The 15,470-nt window shown below is 38.1% G+C and overlaps 1 protein-coding gene across 1 annotated transcript in view; it reads right to left on the reverse strand.

Moving 5' to 3' along the window:
- Nucleotides 1-15,470, reverse strand: part of LOC126471204 (KICSTOR complex protein SZT2-like) — a 525,225-nt gene that overhangs the window by 79,677 nt on the left and 430,078 nt on the right. The window contains exon 30 of the mRNA XM_050099318.1: nucleotides 12,361-12,543. Coding sequence (XP_049955275.1) covers nucleotides 12,361-12,543 — 183 coding nt within the window. The remainder of the gene's footprint in view (nucleotides 1-12,360; nucleotides 12,544-15,470) is intronic.

The raw sequence follows: 15,470 nt of genomic DNA on the forward strand, positions 1-15,470 counted from the left end.
AAATGCAGTAAATATGTGAACATGTGTGTGCATTCACCCCTACCCTCACCCCTGCCCCTCACTCACTTTCCCTCCCCTTCCACTCACACACAAAGCAACAACAACTCTTGCCATACCAAAAAAACCTTCTTAAAGATAAGAGGAACTGATAAATAAAATACATAATATATGTTCCTAATTAAAACAATGCAAAAAAAGCTCCAGGACATGAAATTCACAAAGTATCTGCACATGAATCTGAGAGGTACAGGCTACTACATGATTCATGACTCCTTAAAATTACTACTATTGCCCTAGAGATCAAGGATAATGTTGTTTGTGCCATACCAAGTGACACTGCACACTGGTTCTCACTCACAGTCTCTTCTGTATGCCAGTATAACCAACAAAATTGAGTTTTATTGCATCATACTACATCATTCTGTCATGGACATCTGTATCTAAGCTGCAACATGAGTCATCTGTAATAATGCTGAAACTGAGATCACCATGATGGAAAACAGCAGTCCAAGAAAATACAAAAGATAGTTTATATCTGTCTTAGATTGCAAAAGTAGTACACGATTTCTAGTTTCAAGACAATATGACCATCTTCTGCTGGTATGTAAGCCATTCTCAAGATACTGGCAGTATTATTCACCTGTCCAATGTGGGACACTGTGTGAGGTTGCACCTTATAGGTAAGAAATAATGTGGTCATATTATTTACTAGCAATCCTGTCAATGCCTTGCAACTGCTAAATATGTACAGGGATTGTATATACAAACTAAAATGCTTCCCCATCTCTCTCACAGACCATCTCCTCCTCCCCCCTCTCTTCACCCATCCCCTCCTCCTCCCCCTCCCTCTGTGCATCACATACTCACTCCTCCTCTACCCATCCCCCCCCCCTCCCCATCTCCTCCTCATCACTCTCATAGCTGTGTGAACCATATTTGCTAAAAATTATACATAAGGAGAAAGAATACACATGGGAGAAACAATTTGTCTGATGGTTTGATTTCCCCACAGTTAAAAATAATTGTGAAAAAGAAAACAGAACCACACACACACACACACACACACACACACACACACACACACACACACATATTGTCCATATGGATGTTTATTAGAGCATAATGTAAAAATTTGAAGTAAATTGGTGGTGTACCTTTCAAGATTTTTGGTAAGAACACTAGATAACAACTTGTCTTTATATAGTATTACGAATATATATTACCTCTACACCGTGAATTCTTTCAATTTATCATACACTGTAGATTAAATGAAAAATGCTGATGTCATGCCAGAAACAGCATTTGCACAACCTGAAGACGATCATAATTGACTGTAACTAGAAGCAATAAATTTGGGAATAAAAACCACGGAATAAAAAACTTTTCCTCTGCAGTAGTTAACAAAGATGCCTGATAACTGTTTTCTACAGTACACTTACATGTTTGGATATGGAGCCAAGATAGATACAAAACCACAGCCACCAATGGTAGTAAAAGTAAATATGCCAACTAGCTACACAGATTATGAAGAGACTGAAAGAATGTTTGTTAAGAAACAAGGGATTTTTAAGTTTTAAGTGAGATGATAATTTAATTGTGATGGGGGGACTGGAATTCGATAGCAGGAAAAGACAGGAGGAGATACAGAAAGTAATAAAAGGGGAAGCTATCTAGTAGCTTTCAGCACAGAGAACAAATTAATCATTGTAAGGGGAAGAAATTGGAAAAAAATTATTAAAACTAATTCGCACTGCCACAAGCAAAATCAAGTCATGCCAGAGACAGAGGGGAAAGCAGGAAGTGTGCTAGTATGTTGCCAGAGGATTACCTCATTGACACACTATGGCACTGTCTGTTAAGTGAGGATACACATTCAGCGGATAGAAGACTGCGACAGAAAACCAAAGGAAGTGAGACAAGTATATTTCTTAGCTCGTAAGACATGTTGCAAAGAACTCTACATCTTTCCCAAGAGCACTTGACAGGGAGCTGACACAGCAATTAACAGCCTGTTAAGCGAATATAGCACAAGAAGGAGGACATATGTGGTCATTACGAACCAAGCCTCACACCATAGCCTCACACTATCTCCCTTTAAATACCCCAGCTCTCATCATTGGGACTGAAGGCATTCACAGTAGTAGCACTTGATTCCATGATTATATTACTGTGATGAATCTATGTCCTCCAGAAACTTGGCATTTTGGGGTCCACATATCTGTTCAACACTCAGATACCTCTGGGTGCTGAAACCTACCAGGGCTAACTGACCACACGGCTACCGAGACCAGGTACATCGCAGATAGGTCATCAAGAGACATCACAGAATTTGGAGTGGGACTGAGGACACTCCAGAAGCCAAAAAGAGACCACTTCACTCTGGGCAAAGGCTGTGTGTGGTTGTCGGCAACCTGCCATGACACCATAGTCATTAAACATCACCTGGTCAGGCAACCGTGAAGCTGATTGGATAGATGTCAGCTAGAATCCAACAAACAGCTGAATGAGCAACAGCCAAGGCTGATGCAGAAGAATGACAACTTGTAAATGTTGAGAATAAATGACTGAACTCTAAAAATATTTTACTAGCATTATTGATGCTTAACAGGTTCACAACAGGTATCCTGATGTCACACAGAGGTGTGTCTACTGGGCCCTCTGCAGCAATAATAGCTAGAGAAGAAATGCAGAGCTGTAGAAGCATACATTACTATTATGAAGATAGATGCTATAGGAAAGCCCAAAGTATCACTGTAAGATCTTTAGAAATTTCACCCACAGATGAGATTATTAAAATTGTAGTGATCAACTGCCAAAGCATTTGCAACAAAGTGCCATGGTTTGAAGCACACCTAAAAATCAGTCGAGTACATATAACACTAAGTACAGGAAGTTGGTTAATACCTGAAATATATAGTAGGGGTTTTGTGGGGTAAGTTTATGGTTTTATTGAAAGGCTAGGCCACTGGGAAATGGGGGTGATGCATTTGTCACATTATACAAGGAGCTGAAATCCACCGAGATAAAAATTCAACCTGCATGCAAGGCTGTTTGGGCGAGGGTCAGTTTTAAAGGTAGGATCTAACTTGTAATTGGATTTTGTTACTGCCCACAAGACTAACCACAAGATGTAACTGACAATTTTTCAGGAAACAGCAGTTTGTTAGTATTTATTTTCTCTGATCGTACTATCATTAGAGGAGAAATTAATCATTCAACAAATGGGTGTGTTAATTGCAGTTTTGTAAGTGGTAGGTTTGGAAAGACATCCTGTGAAACAATAATAAATGCCCCCTCTGAAATATACCTAGAACACTATGACCACCACCCTCTGTGGGACTGAATGCAAACTGTTGGTGCTGCAGGCACATGACACAGTTAGTAAAATATATAAGTGGAATAGAGATGAATGGGGAATTAATCTGCCGATGATACTGACTGCAAATGTGGAAATCCACTGGCAGATTGTTATAGCCTGGTGCCTGGGAAGTAGTATATCGGAAATGGTGAATCTGGTTAGCTGTTCCCATGAGTGCCTATGTAAAGTGGTTGAAGGATGGTGAAACCACAAGTAGGTGACAAGATGTTGGATGTCCATGCCTGTCAAGAAACTTGCTTCTCATGTAGGTATGACAAATATGTGTGTGTCAAGTATTTGACACATCTACTTGGGAAGTGGTGTGATGGATGTTTCACACTGTTTCCAACTTCTGGCTGAGTTTATAGAGGAGGTTTGGTAATGACTTTGGCACCCACATCATGATATTTTATGGGCCTCATGGTTACTTTGCAAGGTTGCATTAAGGATCACGTGACCATTTTGGCTGATCAGGTCCATCCCATGATATTACATTTGTTCTCCATGAGGATGCTCTGTTTCCACACAACAGTGCTCCTGTTTACACAGCTCAGCATTGCCCAGCACTGGTTTTATGAGCAGAAGGATGAATTGTCACATTTCTCTTTGCCACAACAGTCACCAGATCTCAATATTATTAAACCTTTGTCATTTACTTTCGTGAGAAGGGCACAAGATTGCTATCAACCTTCATCATCATTAGCTGAACTTGCCACTATTTTGCAGGAATAATGGTATAAGATTCCATTTGAAACTATACAGGACTCGTATTTACCCATTCTGAGATGATGGGAAGCTTTTCTGAACATCAACAGGTTTCCCACACTGTTTTAGGTACGGTAATGTGTTGAGTTTTTGGTGCTTCCATATTTTTGTCCACCCCATGAACACCATGAAGAACAAGAATGCCAGGAAACTTTCCTAGGGCACAACTGAAGTTACTTCTAGATCTGTTAATGACTCCCCATCCCAGATAACATGCTGTATCCTCCCTAACAAGAAATCCTTAATCAAATCACAAATTTCCCTTGATACCCTATACAATTGTAACTTTGATAATAAATGTAGGTGTGGTACTACTCTGTAGGAATAAACATGGATTCCGGAAACAGCGATCGTGTGAGACCCAATTCGCTTTATTTGTTCATGAGACACAGAAAATATTAGATACAGGCTCCCAGGTAGATGCTATTTTCCTTGACTTCCGGAAGGCGTTCGATACAGTTCCGCACTGTCGCCTGATAAACAAAGTAAGAGCCTACAGAATATCAGACCAGCTGTGTGGCTGGATTGAAGAGTTTTTAGCAAACAGAACACAGCATGTTGTTCTCAATGGAGAGACATCTACAGACGTTAAAGTAATCTCTGGCGTGCCACAGGGGAGTGTTATGGGACCATTGCTTTTCACAATATATATAAATGACCTAGTAGATAGTGTCAAAAGTTCCATGTGGCTTTTTGCAGATGATGCTGTAGTATACAGAGAAGTTGTAGCATTAGAAAATTGTAGCAAAATGCAGGAAGATCTGCAGCAGATAAGCACTTGGTGCAGGGAGTGGCAACTGACCCTTAACATAGACAAATGTAATGTATCACGAACACATAGAAAGAAGGATCCTTTATTGTATGATTATATGATAGCGGAACAAACACTGGTAGCAGTTACTTCTGTAAAATATCTGGGAGTATGCGTGCGGAACAATTTGAAGTGGAATGATCATATAAAATTAATTGTTGGTAAGGCAAGTACCAGGTTGAGATTCATTGGGAGAGTCCTTAGAAAATGTAGTCCATCAACAATGGAGGTGGCTTACAAAACACTCATCACGCTCATCAGTGTGGGATCCGTACCAGATCAGGTTGATGGAGGAAATAGAGAAGATCCAAAGAAGAGCGGCGCATTTTGTCACAGGGTTATTTGGTAAGCATGGTAGCATTATGGAGATGTTTAGCAAACTCAAGTGGCAGACTCTCCAAGATAGGTGCTCTGCATTGTGGTGTAGCTTGCTGTCCAGGTTTCGAGAGGGTGCGTTTCCGGATGAGATATCGAATATATTGCTTCCCCCTACTTATACCTCCCGAGGAGATCACGAATGTAAAATCAGAGAGATTCGAGTGCACACAGAGGCTTTCTGGCAGTCATTCTTCCCGCAAACCATACGCGACTGGAACAGAAAAGGGAGGTAATTACAGTGGCACATAAAGTGCCCTCCGCCACACACCGTTGGGTGGCTTGCGGAGTATAAATGTAGATGTAGAAGTACTGAGCCAAATGATTTTCAGGAAGCAAGCAATACTGCATCTACCTGACTGCCTCAGTCCATGGCTTTCTGGATGTCATAAGAGAAAAATGTGAGTTAGGTTTCACATGATCGATGTTTTTGGAACCTTTCCCAGTTGGCGTGGAGGAGGTCATTCTGTTTGGGACACCTCATTGTGTTTGAGCTCAGAATATATAGTGAGATTCTGCAACAAATGAATGTCTATGATATTATATGGTAGTTTTGTGGACCACTTTTACTACTCTACTTGTGGATGGGTGTGACTTGTGATTTCTTCCAACTACTGGCCACAGTTTTTTGTTCAAGCGATCTACCATAGATTATGGTTAAACGATGGGCTAATGCAGCAAGAAATTTGGTTAGAATATGACAGGGATTCCATCGGGCTCTAAAGCTTTGTTCAATTTTAGCCATATCAGCTGTTTCTCAACATCACTAATACCAATTTTAGATCCCTCTTCTTTGAAGTGATGCAAAAGTTAAACTCAGGATTTTTCTTTCTAAAAAAACATTTGAAAACTGAGTTCAGTATTTCTGCATTTGATAGACTACTCTTAATATCAGTTCCTGTCTTGTCCATGAGAGTCTGGACACTAACTTTGGTACCACTAACAGCCTTTATATGTGAACAGAATTTCTCCTATGAAGCAGATGGTCAGACTCTTTAGGCTCACCAGTGTAGAATGGCATTAAAGGGTCAGTCTCTCAGTAGTTACATGCCAGACTAAGGATCCAAAAGTCTGGGTTTTTATGTTAATCCATCCTAAAAATTTCATCTGTCATTTATAACTTCTTTTACCTTTCACAGCCATTGTTTTACAATTCAGAATTCATGTTATACTGTGGATCCTTATTTAACTGACTGGATACATCAGTTCAATGATCAAAGAGAAGCAAGGACATACCACCGCCAATAGCAACATTCCTAGTAACACACTGTGGTGTCCATATGCATCCACAAGTGGGGGCAACGGAGGGCATTTGTCCTCTCCTGGAACCTGGAGTATGGACTTTACATTTGTTACCGAGTTATCACTCACTTCTAGAAATAATTGTCTGTGTACCTGCTAAACCAGTGGAACAAGAAGTCCTCGGGCTTTAGCAGAGACTGTAGAACCTAGGTTTGCTTGTCTGCCAGGCTTTCCAGAAGAAATTTGCCATTACTTGGTGTGATGTTACTTTCAGTGTTGTCTCACAGTCAATATTGTTGTGAACAGTTACAGAACAGTGTTGAAATAGTCTCCAATATTTTCTCCATGACTCCATCACATAGCACTTATCTAGCTGTGACTAAGGACTGGTCTGACAGCAGACTGCAGTTATAAGAGTTGATGGATAAGAAAGGGAAGCAGCAGTTGATAAGGGAGTGAGTTGTAGCCTATCCCCCATGTTATTCAATGTGAACAGTGAGTAAGCATTAAAGAAAACCAAGGAGACTTATAGAAAAGAAATTCAAGTTGAGGGAGAGGAAATAAAAACTTTTAAATCTCCAAATGACACTGTAATTTTGTCAGAGACAGCAAAGGATTTCAAAGATCAGCTTAATGGAAAGGACTACGTATTGAAATGAAACTATAGGATGAACACAAATAAAAGTAAAACAAGGGTAGTGGAGAGTAGCTGAATTTCATCAAGTGTCACTGAGGAAACTGAATTAAGAAATGAGACACTTTAAGTAACAGACCAGTTTTGCCATTTGGGGAGCAAAATGCAGACAATGGCAGAATGAGAGAGAGGATAAATTGCAGACTGATAACAGCAAGAAAAGCTTTTCTGATAATATCTTTCTGGGTTGTCGCTTTATATGCAAGTGAAATAAGGACAATAAGTGGTACAGACAAGAAGCGACAAGAAGTGTTTGAAATATGCTGCTATAGAAAAATGCTTAAGATTAGGTACGTAGCTCAGATAAGTACTGAATCGAATTGGGCAGAAAACAAATTTATGGAACAGCTTGACGACAAGAGTAATAAGTCGAGAGCACATATCCCAAGACATTGGGAAATTGATAATTTGGTAAAGGGCATAAGTGTGGGGGAAGAGGAAGACCAAGGCTTGAGTACAGTAAATTTGAAGGTTGCAGTAGTCATGCAGATGTGAGGAAACTTATACAGGATACTCTACCATGGAGAACTGCAATAAACAAGTTTTTATTATGAGACTTTTCAAGATGTGTAACTTACATGCACAAAACAAGAATGGATGGGAAGGAGATTGAAATTTAATGGTCTATCAACAAGGTCATCTGAGGTGGAGAATAAACTTGGATAGGGTACGGACGGTAAGAAAACATAGTATGTCCTATTCATTGGAACCATTCACTCTGATCAATGTAGAGGAATGTGCTTTAATCCGTTAACAGACAAAATAGTTTAGTCTGTGGGATGCAAGAATAGTAGTGTACTAGGCAATATTACCTAGGAAATGTGTCACAAACAGAATATCAGTATAGCATCCCATTGCTATGTTTAAAAATATGGGCCACTCAAGTATGCAGTCAGCAATGATGTCAGTGTAAGTAATGAAGGATAACAATGTTCATGAGATGCTTGTATTGATTCATGTGGATCTGTGACTGTCCATAAGTTTCAATTTTGGAAAAAAATGTATTACACAGCATCCAAAAATAGTGTACAATCTGTGAAGCTAATAATGCATTTACATATGAACCAATGAGTAAACATGATATGTGCAAGAAAATTTTGAAGTTATGAGGCTGGTACATGCTAGAACTGCTAATGATACAGCTTCTGTTTTTACAATAGTTTCTTTACAATGGTGTGGAAAACACTAGTATAGCAAAAAGTTTCCATTTGAAGACTGTACAGTCCAGAATCAGTATGCCAATCAGGCAAAATCTCTGTGAGGATTGAAGCAATCATCAAACTGACATTCCCATTTGGTAAAACACTGTGTCCTGCCGCATAAAGAAGTCTGTAACTGTCTGCTGCACATCCCCATCAGGCAGGAATCTTTGACCCTTCAAGGCATTTTTTAAGGGACCAATGGTGTGATAGTAGCATGGGAAGAGATCAAGACTACAGGATAGGTGCTCAAGTGTCTCCCACTTCAGCTGACATAATTTCTGCCTTACAACATTTGTGATATGTGGACATGCGTTATAGTGAAGCAGCAGCACCTCTTGTTGCAATTGGTTTTCAACAGACATTGCCCAATACACATTCTTCATTCTCCAATAGATGTCTACAACTGTTTGTCCTTCAACAGCCAAGAAAAGAATAACACACGTTGGCACCGTTTGAATGCATTTGGTAACAACGTCACCATAGTTCACATTTCTGCATTTACCGCACGCATTTTGGAAAGACATGACTACCACACAAATCCATTGCCTACATGCCACTGCTTGTACACCAGCATTGTAGTTACATTATGCTGCACATATGCTGCAGCAACGTTCCCAAATGGAAACTTTTTCAATGCTCTTTGTACACAGTTGTCAGGAATGGTTTGAAAAGCTTGTAAGAGTTTTGCACGATATGTCATGCTGAGCAATAACTGCCAAGGCAAAAATTTGATATGTTGCATCATTTCCAAGTTAATTAGCATATTGAAGTTAGCCAATCAGGCCATTGTGAGAGCAAATTCAAGTGACCCACCAAAGACAGTGTTGCCAAACATGTTCTTTGTTCAGTTTCCTAAAACTGCAAATGACAGTGATACAAAAATTGGACATGTGAAGGTAGTAAGGATCAAACCCGAGCCAAAGGCTGAGCAGTCCCATGTGCTATCATCTATGCTATGAGAACAAGTGATACTAACTGTATCTTGTGGCCTCCTAAATTTGCGTGCATAGCATCCTGATTGGCTAACTTCAATGCTAATTAACTCAGAAATGGCACAACATATTGAATTTTTTTCTTAACAATCATTTCTCAGCAGAACCTACCATGCAATATCCTTTTAACTTCCCAGACTGTTTCTTATTACCCTGTAAATTCAAGATCTATTCTTAGGTTTCTGAAGCACAATACCTTATCATTAAAAGTTGTGTTTTATGCTTGACCTCTGTTAAACCTCAACATATTATCGACTTGCAGGCATCAAAAATTTTAGTTTGGTCAACTGTCTTAACAAATAATTCTGCGAAATGAATGGCCTCTCTCCCTTTAGTCATCCCAGTAACTAGAGAACTTACTATGCAAATGACTATTAGTATCAGAACTGGAAATGAAGTCACAACTCAGATTATCTCCTGCAGAATAGAATAATATATATTCACTAAATAGAAGGTTATTAAAACTGAAATCACTGTTCTGAAAATGTAATGAACACAGAACTTATTAGTAATTCTCGAAACTATAGTTGTATGATGTGCACTCTACTCTTAACAACTTGGTATTGACAGTAACTTTGGTAAAGTTGAATAGATTTATGCCATAAAAACAAGGCAACTTGTAGAGTTTTACAATGAATTAACAAGCTGGTAAATCTCAGATCTGGGAATTAAGCTTGTCCTCCAGAGGCACTGCCACAAATATCTTCAGAATTTGGGTTGAATCTGACAGGGAGCCACAGCACAGCGATAAGAAAATAATTTTGACTATACCAAACACCTAAGCTGACACTAATGTTAATGACTTATGAAAACCACCTCAGCTGTATTTTTACACAGTGATAAGAAACATACAAGGATGGCAATAATCATAGGATAAAGGTGGAATTTAAGAACTATCATTATGATTACAAAGACCTACTGTTAGAAACTAAAAGTAAATACATAGCAATGATGTTAAGAAATTCCAGCAAACTGCCACAGCTCGTTTAGAAACTGTAAGGACAAATCAGCCAGTGATTTTACCATCAACTATAAGGGGAGTATCATCAAATGCAAAATCAGATTGCAAATGCTTTTATAAGTACTTTTCTTCTGTTGGAAAATCCATCAATGACCACTTCAATAATCTCCATTTAAGATACACGGCCATTACAGCTAAACAAAGTATATACTCAGCTTAAGCTAACAGCAAGGAGATAAAATACATGGCAAGATCACTTAGTGACATTAAAAAGGTGGCTAGCAACATTTCTGATGCAATGGCCACAGCAGTAAATCATATTGTTGCATCACATAGTTTCTCAAACAATCTAACAATGGCACAAGCAACCCCAATTTAGAAGAAAGGGGATAGATCTAAAACTGAAAACTACTGACCCATCTCAATCTTACATGAATTTTCTAAGGTAACTGAGAAAGTTATTTACATGAGAATACTGAAACCTAAACACACTTCTAACACTGGAGAAAAAAAAACTGTAAGAATTATTTCTGGTGCCAAACCAAGAGAATCATGTCGGATACTGTTCCCAAAGTTAGGTGAGCATACCATTACAGTTGTATATGTATTAAAAGTAATTTTGCTTATGAAAACAATAAATCCAAACTGACCTACACCAGCATAATACCACACAAAGATTAAGAAACCATGTAAATAGCCACAGAACAGCTATGAATTTCATGCTGGGCTCCAGCTAGTGAATGCCCTACCTGAAAATCTCACAGCCTTTCTAAACAGAATTTTAATTGAAAATCCATTTATTCCTTATATGAGTTCCTTATCTTTATGAAAAATGCTTTGTAAGTATGTCAGGCTCACAGTTGTATGTAATTCATAATTAATCTAATGATAACAAAATCTGTACTCTGTTTCTAATATGTTAAAAAATGCAAACTGTATTAAAATGTAATTTTTTTTTAAACACAGAACTTCAGTTTATAAACTGTAAACTGATATATTCATAAGAATAATCTGTACAATGTCCTGAAAACAGTTTTATTTCTACAGACTGCATCTGATTATTTGATGTTGCATAAATATTACTGTTATTATTATTATTATTACTGTCATTATTTATTATTATTATTATTATTATACTATTCTGAACTGTGTGTTATGACTGGTGAGGCTAAACAATTAATTTTTCACATAACCTTCTAATATTTTGTTTTTGTGCCATATTGGAAACTGAAACCTTTCATAGAGGTTGAATATCTGAAAATTCCTTAAAAAGCTTAATGAAATTTGAAAACAAAAATTATATTTTCAAAATAATTTGTATTGTCACATAATTTTTAAAAATTTGCTCCAGTTTTTCCTTTATGATGTTCAGTTCTTCTGTCAGTATTTACATGCTGAATTTTCAATGTGAGTGTACTGAGATTCATATTGACTTTATATCAAAATATTGTGTATATCTCAACACTCTTTTTTAAAAATTGTTTGTGTCAGTGAAATGTCATGAATTTGTTCTTTGCACATTCACTGCAAGCTTGTTATTTTTAAGTTTACCTTTTATTCACACTATTTGGAATTTTCATACAAAATTTGTTATTAACCTATGGCTTCCCATTTTTTATATTCATTCCATGTCATTTGAACAATCTTGCATAATTTCCCTTGTCATTTTTTATAGTTGGCTGATTAGTGAGCTGACCAAAGGCAAGTTCATGTATGTCAGAAAACACTCAGCTTATTGGTGACAGTATGGATCACCTATTATTATTATTATTATTATTATTATTATTATTATTATTATTATCTTTACTACAAGCATTTTGGAGGTTTAACTGTCACAGTTCATAAATTAGATAGTGATTACTTAGACTGCCTACTGTAGTATGTTCCAGTTGTATGGTGTCAACTAATATTATCAAAAAAAAGAGAAAAATAACAAGCCTGAATATATGTTAGGTCGTACCTGAGGATGAAGACCTGTATGCCGTTTTCGAGCAACTTCCTGATTGTGAAACAGTCCAAGTTTTTGTGCTGTCAGGCACGTGAGCAGGCCTGAACGTGCACTTAGCCACTGTCCCAAGAGATGAACCTGTTTATTCAAATTTTCCACTCTATCTTTTGACCAGTTATAGGTGTACACAATCATCTGAAAATAAATATCTTCTTTGAAATAAAATTTATGCTTTTGGTACTGATCAAAAAAAGTTAATAATCATACAGTTAATATAGCTATGTTTCAATGTAAGCGAGGTCATCAGCACCCATACAAGTGTGGTTATGAGTTGTGAGAAGCATGCAACACAATGTAAATTAGAAAATGTAATCCGTAGGCACTCTCTATTGAGCTCATACAGAAGAATATGTCAGAAATTTTTCGATTTCTCCAATAGGCGTTCCATTTTCTAGCAACCACAGCTCCACTGGTTATCTCTAAATGACAAAACTGAAGCAACAACAATGAACTATAAATAAAAAATTACAATCAATAAATAAACCCATAGCAACTGGAATACCAACATGGAAAAGAAAAATGCTACGAACTTATGTGCCAACCCAGCACATTATTGTGAATGCAGATAAAAGTTCATTTTACATTTTTATTTGAGCACTTTGCTATATCTATGTGTTTCAACTGTGGCATCAATAGCTTGAGCTCATTGCTGCGACAGAGTTCATCAATTGCCACAAGGCAACATAAGGATGCTATCACATGGGTAGAACCATTTAGTCATATGGCTAACAATACTTGACATCTAGTGCAGCACGATCACTTCAGACCATTGTATTGTATTGTATTGTATTGTATGGAACTGGGGACCTAGAAATGACAGAGAGGCTTTCTCTCTGCTGTAACCCACAGTGGTACACAACCCCACAATAGGCTACAGCAGTCCACTCACCCCACCACCGCCCCACACCGAACCCAGGGTTATTGTGCAGTTCAGTCCCCAGTGGAACCCCCAGAAATGTCTCACACCAGATGAGTGTAAACTCAATATTTACTTGGTAGAGTAATTATGGCGTATGTGTACATGGAGAAAGTGTTAGCGCAGGAATCACGGACATAGTGTAACTGAGGCGGAATAAGGGGAACCAGCCCGCATTCACTGAGGCAGATGGAAAACCACCTAAAAAACCATCCACAGACTGGCCGGCACACCGGACGTCGACACTAATCTGCCGGGCAGATTCGTGGGGGGGACCGGCATGCCCTGCTGCCCGGAAAGCAGTGCGTTAGACAACACGTCTAACTGGGCGGGCCACTTCAGACCATACTTGTTCTTGCTGATGACTATTGGTGACACCATGCACCATTCTACCTGGCTGTGATTAAGACTCTCTTGAGGTTATCTATTGGATATGATGGTTGTCAGGACTATCAATTTTTTTGGAGGATTTTTATGCTGGCTATCTGTTACATTTATAACATCAGAGCACAGACTTCTTTTTTAACAATTGTATTGACCAACTAGGATCATGTTAACAACTTCAGTTCCTCTTCTTCCTTTGTTGTTGTTTCCTATGTTTCCAGTATTCCCTCATTTTATCCCCATAAAGTCTCTTCTTTTCTTCTGTTCATGTTGCTCCTGACTTTTTATTTCTTCTGCTTTGAAAGCCTTGCAAATTTAGTATTTTAATTTTAAAATTGTTTCTTTCTGCTATTTCTGATTCTTTGATGTTGTTTCTTTCTAAATCTTTCCTTACTTCTGTAATCCATGCTATTGTCGATTTCTTCTTCCAGAAATATAGGAGTATTTGTTTTGTTAGTCTATTTCCATCCATTCAGTAGAGGCATCCGAAAAAGGTTAATCTTTGTTTGGCCATTACTTCAGATGTTTTCTCTATATTTTTGTAGATCTCCTGATTACTTCTTATTTTCCAACCATCTGCAGTTTTTATTGCACCCATTATTTTACTAATAATCCTTCTTTTCAGTACCTCTAGTATGTCCATCTTATAGTTCATCGTTAGGCATTCTGATCCATATAAACATTCTGGTAGTGACACTGTGGTGTAGTGTTTTAGTTTCGTTTTTCTAGATATACATTGCTGTTGTTGTTGTTGTTGTTGCTGTTGTTGTTGTGGTCTTCAATCCAGAGACTGGTTTGATGCAGCTCTCCATGCTACTCTATCCTGTGCAAGCTTCTTCATCTCCCAGTACCTACTGAAACCTACATCCTTCTGAATCTGTTTAGCGTATGCATCTCTTGGTCTCCCTCTACGATTTTTACCCTCTGCGCTGCCCTTCAATACTAAATTGGTGATTCCTTGATGCCTCAGAATATGTCCCACCGATCGATCCCTTCTTCCAGTCAAGTTGTGCCACAAATTTCTCTTCTCCCCAATTCTATTCAGTACCTCCTCATTAGTTATGTGATCTACCCATCTAATCTTCCGCATCCTTCTGTAGCACCACATTGCAAAAGCTTCTATTCTCTTCTTGTCTAAACTATTTATCATCCACGTTTCACTTCCATACATGGCTACACTCCATACAAATACTTTCAGAAATGACTTCCTGACACTTAAATCTATACTCAATTTTTACAAATATCTCTTCTTCAGAAACACTTTCCTTGCTATTGTCAGTCTACATTTTATATCCTCTCTACTTTGACCATCATCAGTTATTTTTCTACCCAAATAGCAAAACTCATTTACTACTTTCAGCATCTCATTTTCTAATCTAATACCCTCAGCATCACCCGATTTAATTCGACTACATTCCATTATCCTTGTTTCGCTTTTGTTGATGTTCATCTTATATCCTCCTTTCAAGACACTGTCCATTCCGTTCAACTGCTCTTCCAAGTCCATTGCTGTCTCTGACAGAAATACAATGTCATTTGCGAACCTCAAAGTTTTAATTTCTTCTCCATGGATTTTAATTCCTACCCTGAATTATCCTTTTGTTTCCTTCACTGCTTGCTCAATATACAGATTGAATAATATTAGGGATAGGCTACAACCCTGACTCACTCCCTTCCTAACCACTGCTTCCCTTTCATGCCCCTCGACTCTTATAACTGCCATCTGGTTTCTGTACAAATTGGGGGAAAGAAATTTTACCCC

Source organism: Schistocerca serialis, chromosome 3 (assembly GCF_023864345.2).
Source record: "Schistocerca serialis cubense isolate TAMUIC-IGC-003099 chromosome 3, iqSchSeri2.2, whole genome shotgun sequence".
Classification (NCBI taxonomy): domain Eukaryota; kingdom Metazoa; phylum Arthropoda; class Insecta; order Orthoptera; family Acrididae; genus Schistocerca; species Schistocerca serialis.